The 27,993-nt window shown below is 35.1% G+C and overlaps 3 protein-coding genes across 4 annotated transcripts in view; all 3 read right to left on the reverse strand.

Annotated features, from left to right (window-relative positions):
- Positions 1-329: 329 nt before the first annotated feature.
- LOC138944702 (proton-coupled amino acid transporter-like protein pathetic) lies at positions 330-10,971 on the reverse strand. The gene is made up of 8 exons (XM_070315595.1): positions 9,952-10,971; positions 5,984-6,046; positions 5,233-5,325; positions 4,243-4,600; positions 3,028-3,303; positions 2,766-2,944; positions 2,521-2,690; positions 330-1,173 (listed from the first exon to the last, which is right to left on the reverse strand). The coding sequence occupies exons 2-8, from the start codon at positions 6,037-6,039 to the stop codon at positions 929-931; spliced, it is 1,377 nt and encodes a 458-aa protein (XP_070171696.1). The 5' UTR covers positions 6,040-6,046; positions 9,952-10,971; the 3' UTR covers positions 330-928.
- Positions 10,972-12,657: 1,686 nt separating this feature from the next.
- LOC138939845 (proton-coupled amino acid transporter-like protein pathetic) lies at positions 12,658-15,891 on the reverse strand. Its single transcript, XM_070308078.1, has 5 exons — positions 15,727-15,891; positions 14,733-15,175; positions 13,373-13,551; positions 13,118-13,299; positions 12,658-12,729 (listed from the first exon to the last, which is right to left on the reverse strand). The coding sequence occupies exons 1-5, from the start codon at positions 15,889-15,891 to the stop codon at positions 12,658-12,660; spliced, it is 1,041 nt and encodes a 346-aa protein (XP_070164179.1).
- Positions 15,892-19,021: 3,130 nt separating this feature from the next.
- Jvl (javelin-like) overlaps positions 19,022-27,993 on the reverse strand; it is a 62,429-nt gene continuing 53,457 nt past the window's right edge. Inside the window, exons 2-5 of one of the 2 annotated variants that reach the window (XM_070315596.1) lie at positions 25,619-27,070; positions 25,416-25,514; positions 24,522-25,271; positions 19,022-21,856 (exon numbers count right to left, since the gene is read on the reverse strand). In XM_070315596.1, coding sequence (XP_070171697.1) covers positions 21,542-21,856; positions 24,522-25,271; positions 25,416-25,514; positions 25,619-27,070 — 2,616 coding nt within the window. In that variant the 3' untranslated portion in view covers positions 19,022-21,541. Of the gene's footprint in view, positions 21,857-23,730; positions 23,813-24,521; positions 25,272-25,415; positions 25,515-25,618; positions 27,071-27,993 lie in introns of those variants that run through there. The other variant, XM_070315597.1, reaches the window with a different exon arrangement.

Genomic DNA, 27,993 nt, shown 5'->3' on the forward strand with positions numbered 1-27,993 from the left:
GCTGTCACGCTCGATCGATATGTCCACGAAGTGGCAACAAAGTATTTCGTCGGCGAGCGTACAAGTCGCGTCTTCGAATTAAATATGGCGCCCGGGATAAAGCGACGAATAAAGCGACTCTAGAGAGGCATCGATGCAGCATCGTCCCGCCATCTGTTGAGCGCAACGAACGATAGCGGTATAAGGTTGCGCAGAGCGGCATTCCTGTAGTATAATACATAGAATTCAGAACTTAATCATCGAAATGATCGCAGTAGTAAAAATCAACAATGTTGTAGAAGAATGTGGCGTGGATTCTTGCTAAAGATATTTTTAATTCAATTCAAGATATTTCTCATTTTTTTCTTAAGGTTAAGGTAATGTTATAAATTATGCGTCAATTTTGCAGAGTGTTCGCAAATAATATCGTATTTCGTTCTTATAGTAATTGTACAAAATATTATACATCTATTTACAAAGTTTCGTCGAGTTCTTGCGGCGATATTATATCTACAATATACAATTTCTCTGCTCTATATAAAACGAAAGTAATATAAAATTCAATGCTCTTCTCTCTCTCTCTCTCTCTCTCTCTCTGTCTGTTTTCTTTAAGAATATTCGAATAAAAAAAAAAAAAAATCATAAAATGCTAAAGATACGGATCTTTTTTGATACATCTTGCTTAGTTCATTTCATTAAAATTGGTTTTGTTATAAATACACATATGAAATTCAATGATTTTACTCCAATTTCAATGCCAGTGACGATCGAGGACAAGAATAGAAAAACAATTATGATTAATTTCTTGTGCAACAATGCAGACTTTTTCCGATATCACTTAACATATTATATATAATATGTTTCAGAAAAATCTCGTTTTTTCTTTCTGAAAACTGTAATGCGAAAAATTGAGAAAGAAGATCCCTTTAAGATACTTATATAAAATTTATTATTGCTTATAATAGTCTATTATATCTAACACTGAGACCCACGAACCAAATCCTAACGCTAATAATGCGAATATAAGTAGAAGGGAATTTTTCCATAGACGCCATTTAAAAGTGCCCAAATGATTCTCCCAGCACGAGATTGTCTCGATGACAGCTGGGATGCTGATGCCGAGGATGGAGAAAAAAATCGCGCCGACTAGAGAGATGAATGGGTCCAGCTTGGGCACCGCTATCGCTACGATCACTGTAAATATCGTAGGTATATCGGTCATTTTATCTTACAACGAGAAAAAATTACATTCACGTTAGAAAGGCACACATAAAATTCTTAATTTTATCCAAAATTGTCATTGCTTCCAACGAGTTCGATATGATATTCTTATTATATTACATCACTCTCATTATATTGTCCCATTCAACAATATTAATGAGAGATTTATTTGAATAAGCTAAAAATAAATTACATTTTTTTGCAATATTTAGATTAATGTAGCGTCTAATGTAGCATTCATGATCTACTGGGCTCTAGGGAAAAGAATCTCGGAGATGGCGTGGCGAGAAATGAAATCGGAAGCAACCCGAACTGGATCAAGTCTATTGCGAAGTGACCCGAACCGAGATAAACATACAGGTAAGCGATTCATTTCTTTCTCAGTGCATTTGGTAACAAAAAGATGTATCGTAGGTATACACGCGCGGAATAAGTAGGTGACACCGTTCAATCGATCTTGTACCGAGAGCGCGTGACTCATCGTAATTTGACAGCGATTTCTCTGTCTCATTGGAACATTGTCGGCGGAACAAAAAGATCCAACCACTATAAGAATATATATAATACTCTATCGCGAAGATAGTATTAAAATTATTGCGACAAAATTATAGAAATGTGGCGTTCTCTCTCAAGCGCGATGAAGAACGTTTGAAAAACCGCCTCTTTGAGTATTATGATTATTTGAATAATAACAGATTATTTACACGGTAATGCAAATCAATCAACAATAAGATAAAATTATGTATAGAAATGTTTTTTTAGAAAAAAAAAATTATTCCGTAATCTATACATTTAAATTAAAATACCGATAAAAAAATATACAATGCAAAGAAAAAAAATTGTACGATGGATCTGAGATAAAAGAACATACACAAAAGCTTTTTTTTAACCTTTAAGTCCTTTCTATACATCCGTTTATGGGTATGAAAGAAAATATGAGTCGCCGAATATTGTAGGCGACTTGTGAGTCATGCGATTGTAAAAGCAACGGATGTTTTTTTGTGTCAAACTATTTCTATTCATTCGCATGTGCCGTACATTCACATGTTCGTTTTTCAAACGCATAGAGAATTACTTGTGCTTTGTGTGCGATCAGTCATTTGTATCTAACAACATCATTAACTGTAATTTGTTTCATATATATTATCAAAATCCATAAATTCTGCTAAAAATTTCTGTTGAATTATCAAGCACTCTAATACAAATTCTGATTATTCATTTAATCACATGAATTTTCTATCGCGCTAATTACATATCTATTAAATTTCAACTACAATATCAGAAAATCAGAGTGAAATCTTCGGATATAAAACGCTTTACCTGTTATCATAACCATTCCTATCCTCATCATTGTCTCACTGATGGCCACGTATTTGTGGTTGAACATGGGCTTAATGGCGTTCCAAAGGATCTCGAGCGGTACGAAGTACTGTAATCCATACGTGAAGAGAACGGCCACGGCGATGAGGAGCTTCACTACTTGAGCGAGACTGAAACATTATCCTTTGTCAGTCTATAATATGTTACGATGGAACGTCCAGCAAGAGAGACACCAATTCACTCACGTTTCCTCAATGGGTAGATTTAACGTGATGCTGGCCTCCACTGCCTCGCCGTATGTGAGGTAACCGAACACTCCCATCACCGCATACAAGATCACCACTATCGACATCGTGATGTTTAGTACGCTAGGACATCCCAGGAAGTGCTGCGGCTTCTTCATATTGTTCGCCACGGGCATCACCTGCGATCGCGATCATAACCGGATTTGAGAATGCGGAAGACGCCAAGAAATGCGATTAAATACATTGATAACGTGGAACTTACAACGCCGATACCTTCGATGGCGAATATCACAGTCGCGAAGAAATGGGGCAGCTGCTCGGCCGACGAGAACAGCTTGACATTCTCGATCGATTTAACGTTGCTGAAGATGTAGTAGAGCGTGATCGCGAAGCCGCTCATCATGAAAATGTTGGCCAGCATCGAGAACGGCACCAAGTACTTCAAATTACGCACTTGACCGAGCAGTATCAATGCCGGGATCAACGAAACGATATACAATCGTACATCTATATCCTTCCCGGTGCGAAAATCCGTGACCTGATAAGAAAAAAGGAGATGCACAGCGATGGCAGAAAAGATCGATCGCGCGACTTATGGAAGGCCTCGAGGCAACATTGCGGCATAATTTCGCAGAGGAAAAAGATACTCGTACGATCATAAAAAGAGGATAGACAGAGTCATTCCTTCAAACAAATGCGATGGAATACTTTCCTTACATTTTTCTATGAAAATAATCTATTGTTTAAGCAATGAAATTTTTAATATTCATGTTTATGTTTTTCTATTCATAAATACGTGCTCTCAAAGTTTTTGCTATTTCTACTGTCAACATATTTTTTTAAAATTTGTGTGTGTGTGTGTGTGTGAAGTCATTTTTATTATAATATAATTTGAATTGTGACAGTCTTAGCTTCGAAAACAGAAAGATAAGACAAGATATATTTAAATAATCTAAAAAATATATCATAATATAAAATGAATAAAATAGAGTTTTTTAAATTAAATAGTTGAAAATAATTAAACAATTTGCGATATGTAATCAGTAATTGAGACAGTAACGAAAAAATTGTAATTAGAAATTATCAAACTGAGCAATAATTACATCTGGATAAGTAGCAATTATGTTATCGCGATATTATCAAACATGAATTTTCTAAATTATTTATTAATAATGTTTATTTAATTAGAAGATGAAACAATAATCATCGAAAAGTCACTCGTTCGATATCGCACAAATCGTAAGAACCGTGAATCGTCAGATTGCCTAGTATGACGACAAATGAAAATGATAATCAATATGGTAGATATACTCAAAAATTCTTAATTACTAGAAGAATTTTCATGCTCGCACGTATTATATTAAATCTTAAATCAGAATACGATAATAATGTATCGATAGCTGCACACATGGTGCGAGAGCATAGCTTAGCGCAACGACAATATCACGCAGTCATAAGTTATATGTAAGGTGCGTACCTGCTTAAGGGACGCGGCAATGAACACAACATAGACACATGCACCGCCCACGTATGTCGCGCATAGCGCCGTGTTCACGAAGACCTTGCTGACGAACGCCCAAGGCCTGATCGGCTTGGGTCCGCAGAGAAAGGCCGCGTACGCCGTATCGGCATATGTCATCTGCGGCGTTTTGGTGCGTCGGCAGAGCACATGAGACGTACGCACCAGTATGTGCACGCAGTGGGCACAAATGATACCGATTATGATCGTGCCGATTCCGCCGAACAACACACCTCCGTTCTTAATGGCTTTCGGCATGGCCAGAATCCCCGTCCCTAGGGAGGATTTCAAAAGATGCGCCGTAGCACCTAGATCCCTGAAACGCATAATCGAAACTATGATAATAATGTCATTTCATTTAATCTTATCTCAATTCAGTACAAGAGTAAAATGCAATTAATTGTAAAAATTAATTTATTTTTTTACAATAAAAATTACATATATATTGTTAATAGAATCTGGATTAGACGTATTGTGATGAATTTAGCATGAAATGTGTGTATTAATATCGTTATACCATGCCATAAGATAAATATGATCTTTGTATTTACGGGCAAAATTTGTTTTATAAACAATCATTTTCTTTTTCTAATGCGTGATTTGAGATTCTATCTTGTCACGCTAAAAAAAATTTATCCTTGAACAAATATATTCTTTTAATTATTATCTAAATGTATGAAGATCATCAAACATGTTTAAACGATTTCTTATCGCAATATAGGCTACTGCACAATTATATATTTTTCCTGATAATCAAACAAAGGCAGAGACTACATTCTTAAAATTAAACGATGAATTTTCGTTTTTGCATAAACATGTACGCGAATATAATTATTGTCTAGTAATTTGAATGTTGAAAATAGAATGCTAGAAAATTCACAGTATTATCAGGAGAAGTATAAAAAATACATATCAACTTGCTGATAAAGATTCTAGAACAAAACTTACGAAGTTGCATTCCGCTTGTCACGATGCTCGAAAGGATCGTACAGTTCATCTTTTTCTTTATACTCGCCAATGATGTTCGGAGCTATTTTCGTGCTAAAGATGGGGAACGAGAATTATTAAATAAATTCAAAAGTTATTCATATTTTAATAAACACAACGAGACAGAAGAAACACATCAAATTATGAAAATATTAGAAGAATAAATCCAAAACGAGAGAAATTAATCTTTCTAATATTTTTTATTCGTATTATATATGTATATTGCAATGCGTTATTTTCTGATAAACAATACGTGATACAATGTTGTATATAATTGTATATAATTTGGAGAAGAATATTTATATGTAATGTCATGCAACTCGCCGAATTCAGCAACTAATAATTAAGATACTTAAAGAGTATTATAGGGAAAAACCGAGTTAATACAAAGTGTTTTTATCTTCGCGTAAACACGATATGATCGCATTCCATGAAAATCGTCATCAATCAATAACGATTATTTTTATAGACATTGCGTATACAAAAAAATGCGTTATCTACAACCGATGCCTATCAAAAACGATGACTCTACTCGTTAAGAGAGTCCTTGTCAATTTTGCTCGTGTTAATCGTTATCGCATGAGTTGTATAATTTCGGCAAAGTATCAGTATCAACAAAACTTTTTGTAGTGCAATCAACGAAATATATATTCTAATCAATATTTGTAAATTTCTATCATGGTATCGAATATTAATGAAATGGCGAAAATACCTGCTGCTGAATTCCTTCATATCAGTGGCCGATTCCTCTTTCTCTATTCGACCCATGATTTTCCTAAAAATAACAATTTTATATGAAAATTGCCAGCAATTTAGTTTTATGATTAAATATATGTTATAATATATGTATAATATATAGAAATATGGATTATTAAGTTGTTTAAAAATATGTTATTAAGATGTTAATATTTTTAATATTTCTAACTTTTTAATGCAAATATTCTTTATCATTATAAAATAGACACATTGAGTTACTTGGAACCAAATAAATAGTTTTTTCTCTATTACATTCTCAACCCTATCTAACTTTATCTGGATCGGTGATCTTGACAATAAGAAACAACGTGAATCGTAGACATATCGAATCAGATGCATCTGATAAACGTCATCGAATCCAGTATATGCTGTTTGGAAACATAATTCTCTTCGCTGCCGTTTCATCGTAAATATAAAATATATCGACTCTACTAAACAAATACTGATTGCTCGCGAGTTTTTATACCGACATGAATCAATGTAGGAGGGTAGTAATACAGGAAGTTTTTTTAAGAGCAATAAAAACAAACATATTAATTATAATTGTTTACTTGAGAGCAACTTTTTTTTCGTGCAAAATTATCTGTTGATATCATCTGCGATAATATGTTGATTAAGTTCTTACATTCCTGAATGTCCTGAATGTCCGTAATACGACGAATCGCGAAAAAAGAAATTAATGAAATGCACTGTATTATTGCAATATTTATTTGATCGGGTAATATTAAAGTCAAGCTACATTTTGAGATTATAAGAATTGATGAATCCTTTTTATCTTGGCAGTTACATATGTCAATATTGAGAAAGACAGTTAAATAAATCTACGAATCTCTTTGAAATTACTTCTTTTGTGATAAGATTAGCATTTTTTAATGACGTCTTAGATTTATATCATTTTTAATTTTCTCAGTTTATATCACTTAAACAGATAATATTAGAAACAAATTTTTCAAAAATGTAAAGATAGAGAAAACATCGATAAAGAGAACAAATGTCAATTTTATTTAATCAGTATAAAAATTTGACAAGCCAATAATTAAATATGTGAAAAATTGTAATTGTATAAAGATTTGTCATAAGTTGTGAAACGCAACATTATAAAAAACTCGATTATTATTATTATTTAACAGTTTTTATTAAATGTTTCGATTTATTAATATATGCATTATGTATGTGTGTATGTATATGTGTGTGTGTGTATTAATAAAAACAATGAGAAGTGTGAGAAAAGACGTAAAATGGCTACTTGATGTGAGCTTATTATCGGTAGAAATAATCAGTTACATAAAAGAAGATATAGGACATATATACATCCACTAGGTATTCGATAAATGTGCGTTATGATATTTCACCTTGACCAATTTTCTTAAAAGTTTCTCTGACATTTATTTACCGATAAAAGCTAACATACTGTTTATTTCGATGGCTGATGACGAAATTTTTTGCGAATTACGATCCAGTGAACAACTGGAACTGAGATTCGCTTGAGAAATTAATGGGAAATAAAAAAGGCGGAGTTGTGCAAGAGAATCTGTTGCGCTCGAGATTGTAGCCAGCCGATAGTGCGACCAATTAACTTGATCTGCTTTCGCCATTTTACGTAAAAGTGGCAGGTAAAATGTCCCCTTCTTCTCGGCAATACGCGAACGAATGCACTGTGATCGCATCTTGCGGTAACAAATGAATTTGTAATTGGAAAACCTTGGAGAATATCCTTGAATGCGTTTAAACGAATACGCTGTGTACATACATGCGAAAGATTTTAATATCGCGAAAGATTCGCATAATTAAAAGAGATTACGTTTTATAAATATTTTAATACAAAAAAAACCACAAAGTCATCACGTCAAGAATATGCAAGAAGATCCTTACTTGCAATTAATGTCGACAATTTGCAGAGATAAAATTATTTGAAAAAAAAATATTAAAAGTTATCGAGAAATTTATAATATATTTATTAATAATATAATTATGTAATAACAATTAAAAATGTATGATTAAGTACACGTAAATTTTTTTTTATGATATAATTTAATACTTTATAAAACTTTATGTATAATAATATCAAAATGGATTTTAATTTTTACGATAAATTATATTTCGCTTAATCTTGAACATTAACAAAAAAATATTTCTTTTTCTTTTGTTAAAAAAATTATATTAATATTTTTATCTGCACGTGTCATACCGAGATATTATATGAAAAAGTACGTGAGTGAATTTTGTAATCTATAAATTCTTTGTAAATTGATTAGTAAATTTAATTTTAGCGAAGTAGATTAATTCACAGAAAACTTATAAATAAGTTATTAATCAAGAATCGTGTTGAGTGCATGAATACATTTTATTACTTTTGAATTTTATTAAATGATATTTATAATTTGCAGAATAGATTGCAGTTCTTAACTCTCGTATCTTTTGCATTAATTTTCTATGAATCATAGCTTTTGTAAATAATTTAATATCTCAAAGTTTTGAACTCTTGTATCTTTTGCATTAATTTTCTATGAATCATAGCCTTTGTAAATAGTTTAATATCTTAAAAGTTGTATTTTTCAATGAATTATTTAACAAATGATAATCGTTTTGTGTATTCAACACGCGTTTGCAGTAGATGATCGTTGTCTCGCGTTGCAAGGGATCCTATTATTTCAAAAGATACTATTTTCATCTTCTATAGCAAAAAGTTAAGTTGCCTGAAACTTGTAACTTTCTAACTTTCACAAGTTAGGATTAATTAAAAAAAAAAGCATAATAATATTACTCATAATATTACAGGAGTTTCCTACGAGAAATGTTTAACATTATACAAAAAAAAACTCAAATTTATATTATTTTAATAATTTATTCTGGGAAATTATTAACTCTCACGACATAATTGTAATCGAAATAAGAATATATAAATATTATTTTTAACGCGAACCGTGTATTTTTCGTATTGATCATTCATCGTATATTAATGCAAAAGAGCATGAGCACGCATCGAGTGGAATTAAATCACTGCTATAATCTTGTACTTATCAGGATAATCAACCATAGAAGTTGTTATCGCTCAATTCTATCGCAACGTAAATCCGCAATCTTTCTTATGCCTACTGTAATATGAACATTCACTTCAGAAAGATTAACTGCCGTCCGTCATTAAATCTCTCGGCGAATATTAGCATGATGTTTATAGTTGTCGTGTAGCGTAATAGTATTTATGAGACATGCACTGTAATCTCATTGTATCAAAATAAAATGGCAGACTTTTCGATAATTCTGGAAACAATTTTTAATAGAACTTTTTAAGAGATATCTAACATCTAATTAATTGAATTGAAGGTGAAAATTATTGAATTGTAAATTAGAGATAAAATTAACAATTAAGAATTTTTATAAAAAGATTAATATTTTAAAATATACGATTATATTTTATGATTATTTTTAAAATTGATTTCTAGCTGATTTTATTTTATACAAAAATTTTCCGTATGAGTTATAATGTAATTAAAACTTTTGATAAAATCTGCCGTTAAAATTTTCTACTATATTAAAGATTCGATAGCGCATCTCAAGTGAATCGCACGTGTATAATTAGAGAAGAATATTTGCATATTATTTTTTCTGTACATGAGAAATTATTCGATAAATCGTCAGTCGCAAGTGGAAACGTGGCATTATGTCACTATTTTATATGCTATCGGCAAGTTGACAATTTATTAACGATAATAATATATTGATTGTCACAGATACATATATTTTTAAAATAAACCATTTGCATTAACTACAAGAGAAAACTTTATCAATATCTTTAGAGAATGACATCTCTTACATAAAATAAATGTTAGTAACCCATAAATTAAATTTTAATGATCATACATTTTTTTTTAAATACCGTCTAGAAAGAAAGTAACGTAACTTACATACCAAAATCATACTTACGTTTATGTATTACGATGTAGATATGTTGAACGACACGCTCGATTTACAGAGAATGTGAACTTCTTTCCTTGACGATGTTAAAGAACATTAAATGCTCCCGATTTACATTGTTGTTCTTGTCAATTCTCTTGCCTTTAATTTAAGGCTCAATATAAACACATTTTTTGTTTATTTTCTCGTTTATCTAAAGTCCTCTATTTTCTTTCTATCTCTTTCTCTCTTCCCCACTCTTCGAGAAACGTAAAGTGCTCGCATGCGCTCTGAAACTTTACGTTCTATTCAAGGTTTCATATTTTTTTCTCGCTTCTTTTGTTAAATGCTGCGTTTATAATACAGCGAGATAATATGACTATTATCGTCAGATTATAAAGAGCTCAATAGATATATTTCAAGTATGATTTACAGTATCTCTGGCGAAATTCAAACAAATTGCCGACATCCGGCGCATATCGTAATTGCGCCAAATGACAATGACCGGATAATCGTTCCCGACGATGATTAAAGACTCGTCACTGTTTATTATTAATGTCGCGAATCTGCGTTAAGTGCGATTTTTCGTGTAGGAAATGTGATAATTCAAAGATATCACATGGTCGCACTGCGAGATGACGATCAGATATATTTCTCTTCGGTGACGATAGAGAATCGTAGCTCTACACTCAGAAATCTTGATTCCGACGACAAATTATTCGATAAATCATTTGGTGCACGATACTTTTAAATACTATCGAAAATTATTGATAATATATCTGCTATGGAGATATTTCGTGATTCTCTTCTATGATGGATTTATCAGTAATCGCGATTATCCAGAAAATATAATTTTTTTCCTCATGTCTCCTCCGTCTAGTACTCTGGTAATCGATGATTGACACAGGGTGACTGATGAATAACCGTTTTCTACGGGATATCCGCGGAGCTCCCTTGTCCAATACTGATGGGTCAACAACGAGGTAACGGGATGCAGGCGACGATATCGTAGCGGAACGATGACAGACCGCACACGACTGGGCAAGTTCCTTTAGATTACCCAGGTATATATACACGAACAGTCAACGTGCACGTGAGTGACTACCGAGCATAAGCTTCCTCGCTGCGTGTGCACTAGAAAGGGAGGGAGTAGATAGTGGCAGTGTGTAATGTACTCGATTAGATGTTACTTTGGGATACACACGATAAACACAGTTTGTGCAGAAATTAAAATGTAATTTCGACGAATCCACATTTATTATTTATTTATTTTATATAAGTATTATAGTTTTATACAAAGAATTGGTCCGATATAAAACAATCGATTCGTGTACGTTAAATTTCTTTTTTTTTTTTCCATTTATCACCAGTTGCTTGCAAAGTGCTTCAATCGTGTAAAATATTTTCCACGATCTATAATATATCATAGATATAATCTTGAACTCATAATTTCTCTCTCTTAAAAGAAGGATAGTAGTGGCTGTTGTATTCAATTTATATTGTTGACAGAATTATATGTGTTGTTAAAATGCAAATTTTCATATAAAACAAAAAAATTGTATATAAGTACGAATTAAATTAAGTTTAATTTATAAATCTTCTAAAGATAAAAATGTACAATATATATGTAGCGTAAAATGATTATATCAAGATATCTTTCTGAAAATAAATAAATATGATTTGAAAATGACATTCGGATTCTTTTAAAAATATATATTTAAATTTTTGCGATGTGTTGAATGGATAATCATTTCTTGGATTGATACAATATCGAAATCCGAAGTTATATTCTCGAAATATATATATATATATCAACCATACAATCGTCGAATTGTTTTCTGCTTTATGTTTTTTTTTTCTTTATCCAATTCTCGCGAAATTATATGTGTATGTGTGTATTTCCGTTTCTCATTGTATTTTTATCTTCTTTCGAACATTAGCACCCGCGTAATTAATCGATTAATGAAATTTTAAAATCGACGAACTGCTCGAATCAGAGATCGTCGACACTTCTGTCGATTCCTGAAGAATACTACGTCAAGTAATTCGCTTCTACTCGCACACGGGTTTCGTAGGGACGTCGGTTATTCGACTGCGATCAGCTCGATTCGCGCCTCTGAACCTCGTATGTGTTCCCTTTCACCTTATACTCGTCCTCTTCCCTTCACAGTACGAGCTCTCTCGCCGTCTCTTTTTCGTCTCATTGCAAAAAGGTCTCTGACAGCCTCCCTCCCCCTCTCTATCCTTGATTGCTGCACTGCGATGCAGTTTCTCATTGTAAACTGCCGCTCTTGTTTCCACGTTGCAAGCGGCACAAATCCGTCTTGTCGCGTGCTTTACGTAAACGTTGGCCGAAGAAAATTGAAGGTATCCCGCCGCGCAGAATGTTGCAAAAGTCACGCGTTTCAGTTTTCACGGGAATTAAAGACTGTCGATACCCATATCAATTATGCTTAAATTCACTTTACGCACTTACTCGCTTAGAAGCGAGAAAATCGAAGCATAAGTCGAATCAATATGCTCGTCTCATAAAATTAAATTGACGAATGTAAAAGATATTTTTTTTCGCACGAATTACTAAAGAAGAAATAAAATCCTTTCGCTTTGCTGAGTTAAAGACTTCTTACATAGCTTGTTACGTGATTCTTCGCATTCTCAATATCCAAATAACTCCTGGCTCTTTCGCGTAACACAGTAGCATCTTCATAATTTTGTATTAAAAGTTTTAACATTCGATTAACATTCTTCTTGTTTCGTCCCCCTATATTCTCTAATAATTGACCATATGCTTTCTATCGTCCCGAAAATCTGTAAAATAACACAAACCAGATATTACAATATAACATATGTTAAAAATAAATTTGACGTTTCAAATAAACAATAATTATATTTATAATTATACTATTATTATTTTATAATTATATTTATTATTGATATTCTAATACGATTGATTAATTGAGATTAGAAAGGATTGATAAATCTTTAAGTTGATATTTTTTTTTCAAAGATATAAAAAGTTCAGAGATCAAAACAGATTTTTGAAAAACTTGAAAACAATTAATTTTATAATTATTTAAATAGAAAAACTCTGAAAATAATATTATATAAATTTCTCAAGGTTTTGCAGAGAATGAAATCCTACGATTATATTCTTTCGCGTTTTATTCTCGCTTATTATTTCGAAGAAGAATCGCACCAAGATCAACAGCCACACGACAAAAATAACAACGTTCTTCGCGAACATCGGCCTCGTGGCTTCCGCCCACTTAGTCGTCATCTCGATTAGTATGGGTATCAGCAGCATGATCGTCGACATGCCCAAGGCGGACAACAGACCCAGTAAAGGTACCATTTGGGGCACAGCGATGGCCAGCAGTGCTGCGAACCGACAAGGACAACTTATTTCCTGACAATTACATTCAACATTCGTGCCATATCGTGACATGCTTACTGGTTCCGATTACGCCACCTAACCGGAGCGAGGTTTCGTACAATCGATGATACAGCGAGCTCTTCGTGGCGATTCTCGAAAGGATCATCGGCCAGAGAATGCTGATCGGAACGTAGTACGCCAAACCCAAAGTAAACAGCACCGATAAAGAAATGGCTATCTTCACTATCTGAGCCAGGCTGCAATGCGTAAGCATAAAGCGAGTCTGTAAGGCGATAATGAGATTGGCCGTGAATTTCAATTTTGAAACGTGTCTGCGATCGATATGAATTATCGTGGAGCAATATTTTGATTCGTTCAACGATACTTATGATACACGTTTCAGAGAACGGATTTTATCGTATATGATAGATTGATCGACGCTTAAATAGAATTGACATTGCAACTGTCGACTTACGTTTATAATTTATTATTAAAATAAAGCGTTCTATGGTGAGTTGCCTTTATATATACTATTAAAATAAATTAAAATTATATATAATTAAAAAAATGTAGAAATACGCAAGCCTCCTCTTACTTCATAAATTCAAGAGAATAATTTGATAACGAAATTATAAAATAAGTTACATCATGCTTGAAAAAATATCGCTAGCTACCTATAGATAAATGTGATTTAATAAAAAAAAAGATCAAAATATATCGATCGCGAGCATCGCACGATCGATGTCATAAGCCTAATATTATAGATTGCAATCAGACAATTATATTATCAAATTCAATATCCTATGATAATTTGATAAATTAATATTAAGCTAAATCTTTCGGGTGACGAAACTGATCCTCATAATTATGTGCATGCGCAATTTTTTTTTTTTTTTTACGTTTTGCTAATTCTGCTTTTGTTAAATTTCGCTTGAATTTAATTGAAAGATTCCCCATAGATATACTGTCTATTATTATATGACTTTACAACGTAGACAGAATGTATGAAATAAATCAGGAATACTAAACAGATACGCACGACCACGCAAATGTTAAGCGTATCCTGTTCTGTGATCACTGGCTCACACCGGTTACCGCTATTAATTATACAGCTGTCATTTCAAACAGACAGTCGACATATATTTGTCGATCCTCGAACGGTGATATACAGTTTAATCGCCTTCGGTAACGATTTATTCGCAATTTTTAACAAATGATGAATTCTTCTGAAAAAAAAATCGCGATGACGTAACTTCTGTAAATAAATTCCATTTATGAATGATCTGTAAAGAGAGCAGACAGTCTCTCAACCGAAAAATTATAATTGATCAATCAAATAAAATAAATAAATCAAATAAATGATCGATATCGTAATATCAATTAAAACCGAATAAATGGCAAAGCAAGCAGTTTGAAAGGCAAAAATTAATACACGTACGTTTCTTCCAATGGCAAGTTCTTGATGACGGTGTCGCAGGCATTCGGGTACTTGTTGTAGCCAAAGAAACCAAAAGTCAAGTATATAACAGTGTTCAACAACATGCTGGCAATGATTAAGCGCGGTAGATGATCGGGATGTCTCATCGTATTTTCCAACGGCAGATAAAGGGTCATATTGTGTAAGGCAAATAGAAAGATAGCACAATACATGGGCACAGGTAGAATCTCCGTCAGAGCGTTTAGTCTACGAGGATCGGGAATATCGTCGAAAAAGTAATAGAGCGCGATGAAGACACCGAGGCTCAAGAAGAGAGTGCCAATAACGGAGAACGGCGCCAGATATTTCAGATTCGGCACGAAACCCAGGGCACAGGTGAAGGGAAAAAAGATGACGATATAAATTCGTGGGTTCATCTCAAGGCTCGAGAAAAATTCGATCACCTGGAAATATCGAGCATACGTTATTCATCCCCGAGTAATTTGTTGTCTTCAAATCAGATATCTATGAGAGATTATGAAACAAGTGAAAACTGTTCATCGAATGAAAAAGTAATGCAACTAATCACAATTTCTCTCTTATAGATAAAAATTTTTTACTTGTTTTCCCAGTTTATAATCTTGTTTTTGCAATAATAAAGAAGTAAAACAAATACAGAGATAACATAGAATCTGTCAATCTGTAAAATTCCGATCTGAAATCCCGTTCTAACCCGATCTTCTTTGATCAAAGAGAAAGAAATTTTAGTAAAATTTTCCTTAATGAAGATATCACAATAATTTTTTAGTCACAAGCCACTGTGAATATTTCCAAAAAAAAAAAGTAAACAAGTTGACATTAAATTCATTAAGAATTTTATTTTAAAAATTGAAATTGACTAATGTGAACGTTCTACGTATAGACGTAAAATTTTTCATTCATAAAAATTGTCGAATAAACCTCGCAATATTCTTTCGCATCCATCCATGACATGAGAATTACGGCGTTGTTATACCTGTTGGAACGACGTGGCCACGTATAAGATGTATATCACGGCGGCCTGAAAGTGTACGAAGCAAATGATGACGTTGGTAACTACGCCGAATAGCCTGGCGTACTTTCGAATCCTCTCCGGACCAGTCTGGAAGGAGAACTGTGCCGTTTCGGCGAGGTCCAGCATGGGCACACGATTGCGCCTGCATAATGCCTGAGAGCACTGCACCTGCACACCGAAGAGAGAGCCTGTCTGTGCATTCGGGGATGTGAGGAACTTCCTTACCCTCTATCACGCATATTCTCTCATTATACACATTATCTCATTGACGATGAGTCAAAACGATTGAATCGTAGCGAAAAGGGCAGGTGTCATAAATGAGAGGAAGAGAGAGAGAGAGAAGTTTCCTTTTACCTCTTGTTAATTGCTATCGCGTTTTAAATTAGCGATAAAATTTCGAAATAAAAGATTTTGCCTTCCGCATTATCTCACGTACGACGGTAACGGCCGTGTGAGTGCATAATCCGCCGACAGCGATGCCGCAAATGATGGACATCACATAGCCGGTTCTTCTGAAAGCGTGGGGAAGGAAGAGTATACCGGTGCCGATCGCGCACTTGAGCAGATGAACGAAAGCAGCGAAATCTCTGCAATAGTTTTTATCGTTGATATTACGAGTGCGATCTTCCTGTTTATTTAGCAATATTTTGATAATACTGCGCGATTGTATAAATAAGATAACATTTAATCGTTAATACAAACTCGTTAACTTACGATTAGAGATCCGTTCTGATAAACATTTTTTTCACAATAAATTTAATTAAGAGCTCATTCGTAATAAGAATAAGAATATCTTTCGAAATAATATGTTGATAATTTTGTCACAGGTAAAGCTTATTAGGCGATTATATATATATATATATATATATATATATGTGTGTGTGTGTGTGTGTGTCAGTACATATCAGCGTTCCAGTTTATATACACACGTTCCTGTTTTAAAACATGCGACTGAATAATCAGTATGAAATCTGGCCAGGAAATGAACAAACATAGGTTATTATATTATTTTAAAAGTTATTTTCAGTCATTTCGACAAATTTAAAACCGTGTTTCCGGTTAAAAAGACCTTGCCAACTATATGAAATAAATTAATAATATCTTATCATACTTTAAATTCATATCAAATAAACTCTAATGTTGTATTGATAGTTGGTGAAATCTTTTTCTAATGTGCAGAATATGATAGATATCGCTTTCTATTGTGTAATTGTATCATAAAAAATATAGAAAAGTAAATAACATAAATATATAATAATATTTTTAACGAACTGTATTGATTTAAATTTCTTAATTCGATTCAATCCGGATCGTTAATTTGCAGCTTATGGTTTAGAATTAATATCAAATAAATCTTTAAAAAAAACAATAATAAATAGAAAAAAATTGAAAACTTATGTACGAGGTCAGAGGTGCGGATGAACGATCGGCGAAAGGATTGTATTCTCCCTCCTGGATCTGCGAATGAGCTTGGGTACCCTCCGCACTCTGTTTCATTGGGATGTCAGATCTGTTGTCATTATAGATAGAGAATATAGATATATATATACTACAAAATATATATCTTAAGGTGTAACAAGACCTCTTGAGTCGTCTCACTTGTCGATCATATCACGCGTTGCTTGGAATTCCGCAAGATCCGCCGTCATCGCTGGATCTCTTCAATAATACGAAGCATCCGGATATCTCGCTCACTCGCGATGGCAAACTGATGAATGATAAATTATCTATTAACCTGTTTACACGGCATTCAAAGTTATTAACATCTTTCCTGGTATAGAAAACCGTTTAACAGGGACAGTATCTAATTCCATAGAAAACGCGCACACTTGATCGTCGAAAAAACGCGGTTCAAAGCGCGATTGAAAGATAATATTATAATTGGCAAAATTATTTTTGATAATCTCGAATTTGACATTTACATTCAAGGAATACGAAGTTTTCTCGATATCGACTAAAATCGCTTATATTCTCTGAAACTGGATAGAGAAGCTGAAGCTGAAACTGAACTACACTTATTTTTTTCTTGGTCAAGTTTCTGCATGTGAATTTCAATGAGGATTTTAAGTGCGCATAAAACTTGGGGTTTTTTAAAAATTTTCAAGAAAATTATGCCTTCTTCCGTAAAAAATGAAGCAATAGCTGCGTGACAATCAATGTATGCTCGCCGTTTAACGCAAGCGACAGTGCGATAATATTGTCGCGTTGAGCTGTGCTGTTATTATGGAATATAATTGTTGTTCCAACAATTACATAGTTGGACAAAAAATTATGTCTGTTGCAGGCATAATTCTTCGTATATTGCATAATATTGCCTTGGCTTCTTTACAGCGTTAAACTTGAAATATCTTGCTGCTACCGTACTACACATGCAGCACAAATGTATTATTATAATATATTTTTATTTAACTATTCACAAGAGTTATCTACAAAATCAAGAATGTAAAAAGTCGCACTGCCGCTCGAAATCAATAAAAAATTACAACGAATCAATATGTTTTCCAAGTAATTAATTTTTGAAATGTGCCGTATTATGCACGCGTTATCAGAAATTTTCAACTGCATTGACGCGTCGTGACGACAGGAAATGTATCACTTGTCATTTGTCACTTCTAATCATATAACTGAAAAAAATAAATTGTTTCGAGTTTCTGCTGACATCTCAATAAAATATAGATAAAATGCAAGAATAAAACTTCAACAAATAAATTTTTTTATTATTGCACATTGGCAATTTTTCTCTATTAGTAGTATCTGCTATGATTGATAACGATCTTGATCGATCAATGAAAATGAGTTTTGACATAAATTTTGTATGATATTAAAATATATATATATAAAAACATTTTATGTTTATATATGTAGTTAATCGTTTTAAAAATATATATATGTAATAAGATTAATATCAAAATTATCGATATATTATACCATATCTAAAGCTGTCATATTTCACTAAAAGATTTCAGCGTATTCTCATATATATATATATATATATATATATATATATATATATATATATATATATATATATATAAATATCAATTCAGATAATTAGTGATTATATCACAAAAGATAAAATATTGCAACCGGTTTCTTAATTTCTTAATATGACGAAATATAATATGTGTCTTGCTGCAGGATTGTTCTTTTTTTAATTGTAATGATCGGTCAAACTCCTAAAAATAGCATGAGAATTAATGATTGAAGATTAATAAATAAATAAATATCTTTAGGTAATTTCATTTTATTAATAGGATCACATTATCGCAGATTCGTTATAGATAATTTATTTACATCAGAGCTATTTAAATAAATCGCGACGTCATCTATATACAAATGTGTCGGTATGTGTATATATATCCGTAAAACAATAATTAATAATTCTATAATGATAAGACATATATCTAGACACTAGATAAAATATAATACAGTGACAGCGTTTTGTTTTAATAACTATCGGGTCGGGAGGCTGCTGTACCGTTGCAGCCGGTTTATACGCTCTTTCTCGATATTACGCTCGTTAATTAAAGGTATAAAAATAATAGCCTCCAGTCGGCAGAGCGTACACTGATGTGGGCACCAGAAAATCCACCGACTGTACGAATAACAATAATATCTGAGCATTCGCGGCGTTACGAACCCTCGTACGAAAAAAAAGAAGATAAAGAAAAAGAGCAAGACTCACCGAATGCGCATCGGTCTTTCTGTTCATTTCGCCGCGCGTAAAAACAATTAGGCGCTAATAAAATAATAAGTAGACTCCGTCAGTCCTGTGGTTTATACCTTAAATTATATGTTAATCACATGTTTGCAGTTTATTTATAACTAGGATCACAGGCTCCATCTGTGATTATATTATTCAGTGTTCACAACAATTGTCATTGTTAGTTATAAATAATTAAATCGGTTGTTTCTTGAGAAGCGAGGAACTGTATAGTATATAGTGTTTCCCCGGAGTCGCCAGCTACACGAATTAAAATGCGATTCCGACGAATAATTAATTTATAATTAAACTCCGACGAGCCTCAACTTCCCTATGACGAGTAAAGATCAACATTGCTCGCTCATATCACTCTCAAGTATGGTATACATTTTACGAACGAACAGCGCAAATAAACAGCGAAATCAAATATAAACCTTCTTAATGTACCGTGTAACATATGAGTGAATCGGACGGAACATAAATCAAACGTTTTGTAGATATTCGATGTTCGTGCCCTCAATGCATATCCGTATAATTATATCTCGTGGACGAGCGCGCGATAATTAATGTTTAAACGTGATATGTATTATATTCAAAAGAGAATACGGATAGTGCACTCGATATATTTCCAAACTCGATGAATTTCAGTATCTCCCTCATTTTCTGAATTTCAATTTTAATGTAATCCGCTTACCCGTAGTATACACAAATAATGCTTTTCGTCAATTACAATCGTCAGATATATATCCTTATTATTACAATATATGCAATAAATAAGAAGACAATCATAACACAGATTGAAATCAAAGATACAAATGCTAAATGGAATATAAAATTGCATCTTGAACATATGGAATGTGAACTATCGACTCTGGTATTCTCTGTTGCGAGTTAATAATCTGATTGGATCTTAGCACATACCTGAATGCTAACGACACTTTTCCTAGACGCAATGAGAACTCTTCTGTTAAAGACCTAATAATATTCAATATTATAAAAAATATACAAAACTAATGATATATAAGACACATAGATACAAAATCAACAGAATTGCAGAGTACTGTTACCAAATGAGGACCAAGTAATTGAAAGTTTGATTAACAAACTCATTCTTGATGTTGGTTAAATAAACTAAGTTTTTCGTTTATACGGTATTAGAAAATATAATATCAAATAATATAAAAAAATATCAAAATGAATAGACACAAATGTTTGGCATTGCCTTTACTAAATATACAAAAAATTTTATAGATATTAAAAAAAAATTTTCTTAATTGATATGAATTGGTATATATTATACCTTTCAATATAAGTTAGGCATATGTTTCATATAGTTACGAGAAGTCTGGATACAATAAAAGTAATATATATTTTTGTAGAATCTCGTTAAAAGATGTGAAATAATTTTTGATTATGTCTCTGCGTTTTTCTTTTATACTATAAATAAACGTGATATATTTATACGAATTCGAAATTTTGACTATATTTCTATAACGCCAGTGAAAACATAGCATAAATCATTTCACAATTATAATTATTAGTTACGTCAGTTCTATTCGTTACAAATTGATGCACATTCGCAAGACAAGTCGATATATTACTTTTGATTAGATAAGATTGCTAAAGTATTTTTGCCATATTATAAAGATGTATGAAATGCTTTCTAAATGCAATTTGAGAAAAGTATATAATAAATCCTGTAGTAAGAAATAGTATTGCATGATATATTTCAATTTAGAAACACACCATTATGGATTTTTCTCGTTTAGAATTACTGTAAGATGTTTAAAAAAAAAATCATTCGATATTAAAAAGGCACAGAATAAGGGTCATTAAGAATGCAAATGTCATTCTTTCAGCGTGTCGTATTTTCTAAATGAACGTGTGCCTACATTCTATTATTTCTACATTCGCATATTCATCGGTGACATGATACGGATAAGACCGCATGTATGCAGAGCCAGTTATCCAACATAACATAATAAAAAGAAGCCAGAGCAACTTGCTCGCTACGCGACTCAACCCTATTTGTTCCATAAATCCGACGACGCAATGTCAACGACTACGCGGCACTTATTCCTCGCTTGAAATTGGATGACATTCGAGCGAATCGCACTCGGCCAGAGCTTCACCACATCGCAAAGGGAACTCGTCGGTTAACAGGCTCTCTGGTACCGTAGCTGCCGAGTCAATACTGTCGAAGTAATGATGAGGCCACGCGGCGCTTGTACGGAAGCGCCTGGTGGGTGAACCGATTATGAATTCCACTCGCGTGGAACCGGTGACAGACGATGTCTCTTGATTCAGGGAGTCCGGATAGAGCGATGAATCACTGTGCCGGAAACTGCTGTTGGTCGAGCACCAGGAACTTGGTGGTTCGGTGCAGTTCTGAAAAATATGCGTATTACTTAGTTTAGTCAGTTAGACGAATAAGCCGCACCCTGCTGTTCTATTACAAGCAAGAGAATTCTCTTGCCAAGACTACAATCCGTGTCGTCTTGGAAGTGCATGTGATACAAATAAATTTTATATTAATACCCAAGAATTTGGAACAGCCAGTAGAACAATCAATTCTGTGTGTATAGAAAATTATAGATATAAGATGATAAAAATCTACAATTAATTGTAGATATCGATTATTGATATCACTGTCTGTTTTAATGCTGAGGTATCAAGATGTCATCCCATATTTATAAAACATATTGTATAGGCTAAAGTAAAAATCTCATATGAAGCAATTTTATGATAATTTGAATTCAATCATATTGTAAAAATGTTAACGTACGTAGTAATCATAATAATCAAGAGAGCGTCTCATAGAATTATATTTGCGAATGTATGGACGAATATGTCGTAAAATATCATAAAGCATCATTTCGCACGCGATATTACTGGACATGAGATGGACAATGAACCGCAAGGCCAAGCAGGTAAGCGTGTGCTCGATTCATTTTCCCTCAAAATCGCGGTGTACGACTGCAGATAGCGACTGCGACGGCTCTCTCGGGCTTTTACATCCGCATACAAGCAACGCTAGCAAATAAGATCAAACTTCAGCAAACGAAAAGAGCAAACCAACTAAACACACAAATGTATGAGCGGAAAGGATGGCTCGCTGGCGCGAGCCGAATGCTCATGACGATCAGAAAGATGCGTGCTAAAAGAAATGTTGACTCTCTATATCGTGAGAATAACAAATGCTTGAAAATATGTGTACTGGCGGAATCAAGGGAGTGTCGAGGTAAATTGGACACATGTGTTGGATAGAACATATATGATTGCGTGCGTCTTTATGGGCGAAAGGAAAATTTGAAATTATTTAAACGTGCCTGGAACGTCTTTTTACTTTTGTCGAGCGGTCGGTCTTATTTCAATCAAATTTCATCGACAAAAGCTCGTGTTTATCGCGACGAATGCATAGACTTTGAATAAATATTCCACGATCGGCCGCGCATGCATGGATTTTGCAAATAAACGGTCGAAAGGAGAGAAAAAGCTGAAAATTCAACGAGCAACCACGATAACCCTTTATCACCAAATGCGATATATACCGATACAAAATATAGTATACTTATTTCATTTTACGCTAATTTCCAAGATATTTGCTACGGATTGTTAGAATCTGCTTTTAAAGTTGCTTATGGATTAGAAAACTAAAAAAATATATTAGTTTCTATTAGTTATACTTTAGTCTAAATTTAATATTTATGAAATTAGCATTCTTTCTTGAAAGAGAAAAATAAAGATAAGAATTTTTAAATGCTAAACTTCATGATAGCAGACTAACTTAATGAATAGTCCGTTTATATTAACTCTATGTCCAGGCAAAAAAATCTTAGCATATTAAAACTGCTGTTACACATTCTGAAAGCTAAAAGAACTCTCACGTAATAAATATTCGCGGGCGCATAAGCATTTTTACTAATACTCACCCCTGGGAGATTTAACTACGGATATGTGCGCATGCTAAAATCCAAGTGAAAACGTTAAAACTAAAGTGTATACTCTATTGGTGTAAGCTAGGATACATGAAAGTGGATTGAAAAGGCAAAGGCTGCAGCTCACCACATCCAAAAGAGAAGCATCGAAGCAAATGATAATAAAAGAAGCATAACTTACGAGAAAAACCCGGTGGCACGCGAGAAGGGGCCATTTTCTTTCTTTATTGGACCGCCGGGGACGGGCTCGAACGCACGCTCGCCTGCCCTCCAGGTCAGACTGATTTCGGTATGGTGGACGGTCGGGCGGGCAATTGATGGTTTTAATATAAGAATGTCGGTCGTTTCGCTCACTCAAGTTTCTGCACGTATTGTTAGAGATGTGTTTTTCAGGAACATTGGTTTACTAGGCAAAGAGTGGCACGTTCTCAGCGAAAACAGAAAAGTTCCGTCCTTGTATAATCATACATTGGCGGTACTTCGGTCTCGAAGTCCATGGTACAGATAGGAGAATAAAAAAAAGGATATAATGAAAAAAGACGCCGTGAGAAAAACGGGGGGAAAAATGACAATGTTGCATACATCTGTCTGTATCATAGCAGAAAATCGAACCAGATATAAACGTAAACATATGTATTTTCTCAGTATCACCGGTTGATATACTCACGTTTATTATAATTACGATTGATGTAACAGTATGACAGTAACAATGATCGTTATAATGACGAGAAATATAGAAGTAAGACAAACAGACAGTGTAGAGGAATTTATTGTCAAATAGAAATGATGGTAGAATAGAAAGTAGATAGTCAATGAGAGCGACGCCATTTAATCTATCTAGCCAAACTTTGACAAGCTTAAAATAAATCCAGACCGAGATGGGACTCTATCAGAAAGAAATAACGGTTTCTGGATCTTGCTATAAAAGCAAGACAATAGTTTTCCAAGGAAACGCTGTTAAAGACTGTGTCTAAGAGGAAAGGGGAGAGAAAGAGCAACTGTGGTCTATCGTTCATAGGAAGAGAAGGCTTGCCGAGAGCTTTCTACTATACCGGGCCGTTGGACAACGGTGACTTCAGCCAGCTGCTCCAAAAGAATTGCTTTACAGGTCGTACCTTGCCGTTTTCGGACGCATCGACAGACGTCGCCGCGCGCGCCAGGCTGTGGGAACGCCGCGCGGGAGCGGGCGGTCGTCGGGGAGGGGTATTTGTCGTAGGTGAGGATGTGCTGAGGTTGTTGTTAGATTCCAACGAGTCACGGGTACGGGACAGAGAGGAGGATTTATTTAAGGAATCTCGGCTGGAATTGTTACGAGGCAAGGATCGGTTATTCAGGGATGACTCCCGATTTGCTTCCTTATTGCCGCCGCCGCTGCCGCCGCTACCATTACTGCTGCTGCTTCCGTTGCCGCCGTTCTTGGACAGACTTCTATTGCCGAGTGAATCCCGGCTAGAATCGCGTGCTTTCGATAACGATTTGCCGCCGCCGTGGCTATCACGACTAGAATCACGCGGCAGTCTCGTCAGCGATTTGAGCGATTCCCTGCTGTCGTTCCTGCCGTGACTAGATCGCGGTGGCGCGATCGTAGTCGCGCTTGTCGTAGGCGGCGTCGACGTCTTGCCACTCGCGCTGCCAGGTAAAGGTATACGACTAGGACGCCGCCGTGGCGACGGTTTGATCTCTACCGGCTGATGATGATCTCGCGCGGACTCCGTACTACTACCAGGCTCGACGCCGCTCTGCTCGCATCTGGGTTGTTCCAGATCTGCTTCAGGTTCGACTTCCGTCGGTGGTCGTTGCTGAAGGCGTTCTAACACGCGCACTCGCGCCCGCGTGCCTTCAAGTTCGATGTTTCGTTCTTCCAACTAAAAATATATATTAATAATATATTATAAATAATTATAAATATATTATATTAATGGATAGAAATATTTCTGAAAAAGAATGCAATTTAAAGATTTGTAATAACTTTTTCCTAGTGTCACTATAGTAATTTAATTGCAACTCACCTGAAACCGTAAATCGTCGTTTTCCTCGCGTGCTTTGTCCAATCGTTCAGAGAGAGTTTCCGTGCTCTTCTCCACTTCATCTAATCTTTTTTGTAGGACCTGCAAACGATAGATTAATGATAAATTAATTACAAAGACAAAATTTATCCTTTTAAATTTCACAATTAAATATACAATAGTAGAACAAGAAAAATTGATCTTACTTGATTATGGACGGTAGTAGTGATTAGATGTCGCTGAAGCTCGAGGGGCGAGTGCTCACGAAGAATGGCCGCGATTTTTCTTGAATCTACGTCCCTCACATTAGTCACTCTGGTGGGCGATATTAAGATGGAATCGAGAGCTCCCAATCTGGCTCGCCTCTCATTTACATTAGCTTCAATATCGATCTCGATATTACGCGGCTCGTCGTTGCACCCAACAACGTCCAGTAGCACGTTCTTCTCAATAGTTCTCGTACGGAAGCGACTCTTATAAGCCTTGCTCCCAGGACTACCAGTGACCGATGCAAACGCCGAGCTTTTGCTCTTGATATTAACGTTTGCGTTCTTCGGCGAAGAAATCACCGGCGCGATCGGTTGTAGTCTCTGAACACCCGGCACTAAGATTTCCGAAGCATTTTCTGTTAGTCCGGCCCGCAGCCGATCCTCGAGTCCAGTTTTCAGTGCTGACAAGGCGGCTAGCTCCGTTTGCAATTCCTGAGCTCTGACCCGACTTGATATCGTCTCTGCTTCGAGTTCGGCCACCTTGTCCAGCAACTGTTCTTTCTCTCGTCTGAGTGCTATTACCTGAGGGTCTCTACTATCTTGCTGCTGTTGCTCGTTGACAATGATATTACTACCGCGACCGATCGTTCTATCGGCATCGTCGAGTCCAGTTATATTTCTCACAGCTTCAAGCACATCCGTCGACGCCAACTCTTCTGTCGTCACACTTTCCAGGCGACCTTGAAGACACTCGACTTCCTCCCGCAGCCGAATCCCCTTGCGATGGATTACATCTAATAGATTCCAGAGTTCGTCCTCCGCCTCGTCCAATGGACTTGGCCGGGGACTGCTCGCTCGCGGTGCGATTGCCGTCGAGGCACTGTCTTTCGACGAGGTCTCCGTGCTGAAGCCGGAATCTTGAACCGTTGCGCTACAGTTGTTCTTGGTGCCGCCGCTGTGCGAGTTGCTGCGACTCCTAGGCAACAACGAGGATGAGGATTCGCCTCCTCCACCGCCGCCACTGCCGCTTCCGTTGCTGCCAGCCTCGCGCGTCACTCGCCTTCTTATCTTGCCTGGTTCCCATTCGCCGATCCTTCGCGAGGACGGGCTTGACAATGGTAGAGGAATGTGCGAGCTCTGGGTGCACGTGGACGACATCACGGACGCACCCGCGGACGCCGTCGCGGCCATCTTGTGCCGGAGGTTTGGGAACGTCTCGATGACGAGGTCCCGGAACTCGAGCAAGGCACCGACCTCATTCTGCAGTTCCTGCAGGGCCACCAAAGACTTGGCTTGCTCGTTGATCAAGTAATGGAACGGACCGGGACGAAGGGGCATGCAATCCATGCCACCGACGCCGCTATTGCTGCCGACGCCGTTACCGGCACCGACGCTCACCACGACACCCTCCGTCGAACCGCCACCGCCGCTGCTGCCGCTGCCGCACTGCTGTAACAATAGAAAAGAGATCTGCTTAGTAAACTACTCGTGTAATTTAAAATAGAAGTGAGCGAATCATAGATTAATTTTAACCAATTTATAATTTGCGACAGTATTTAATTTACAATTAAAATATAAAATATTTAAAGACTCAATATACAATATTAGAAGAAATATTAAGATGTATATGTAAGACACATCACAGAACACACGATACATAAAATTATAAAGAGAATTCTGTCGCGAATTATAGCTGTACAGTAATAATTCATTAATTATTTTGATAAACGAAGAATAATCGAAAATGTATTATCGTTGTAATATTTGCAAATTTTGCATTTCTTGCCTTTAATATTAATTTATAAACTCGAATATAAAGAAATGATATTTATTTTTCTTAAACAAAAGTTTTTATATAAAAAAAAAGTCGTATTTTTAATTTAACAAGTAGTCCCGATAATAATGTAAAACTTATTTTACAAAATTATAAAACTTATAATATATTAAACGCGATAACTAAAAAATATGTTAATGATGCTATATGTAAAAAAGTTTTGAAATCATTTTTAAGTTTATTAATGCCATTAATTCAGCTCAAGAAATACTAAGTTCGCGTTTAAATAGACAACGAAATAATATTTGCTTAATACCCGATAATTTTCTGATATTACAAACCTAGTTTTATGAAACGGTCTGAGTGCGTGGCGGTGAAACCGTCCACTTTCCTGCGCGAAGATAAGACACGCGTTAAAACTCTACATAAGCGAGGGCGCGTTATCCACAACGGACGTGCTAGTGATCCGCATCAAGTCTAGCACATCTCCTTTGGCGTATCGTCGATCTTGCATCGGTCGTTCCTTTCGAAGGAACACACCCGCGCATAAACGAACCGTGACAGAAGAAATTACGCCGATAATCGACCTAATTTATCG

The sequence above is a fragment of the Polyergus mexicanus genome, unplaced genomic scaffold (assembly GCF_030449975.1).
Source record: "Polyergus mexicanus isolate NDT 795.1 unplaced genomic scaffold, iyPolMexi1.0 SCAF_2, whole genome shotgun sequence".
NCBI classification, from domain to species: domain Eukaryota; kingdom Metazoa; phylum Arthropoda; class Insecta; order Hymenoptera; family Formicidae; genus Polyergus; species Polyergus mexicanus.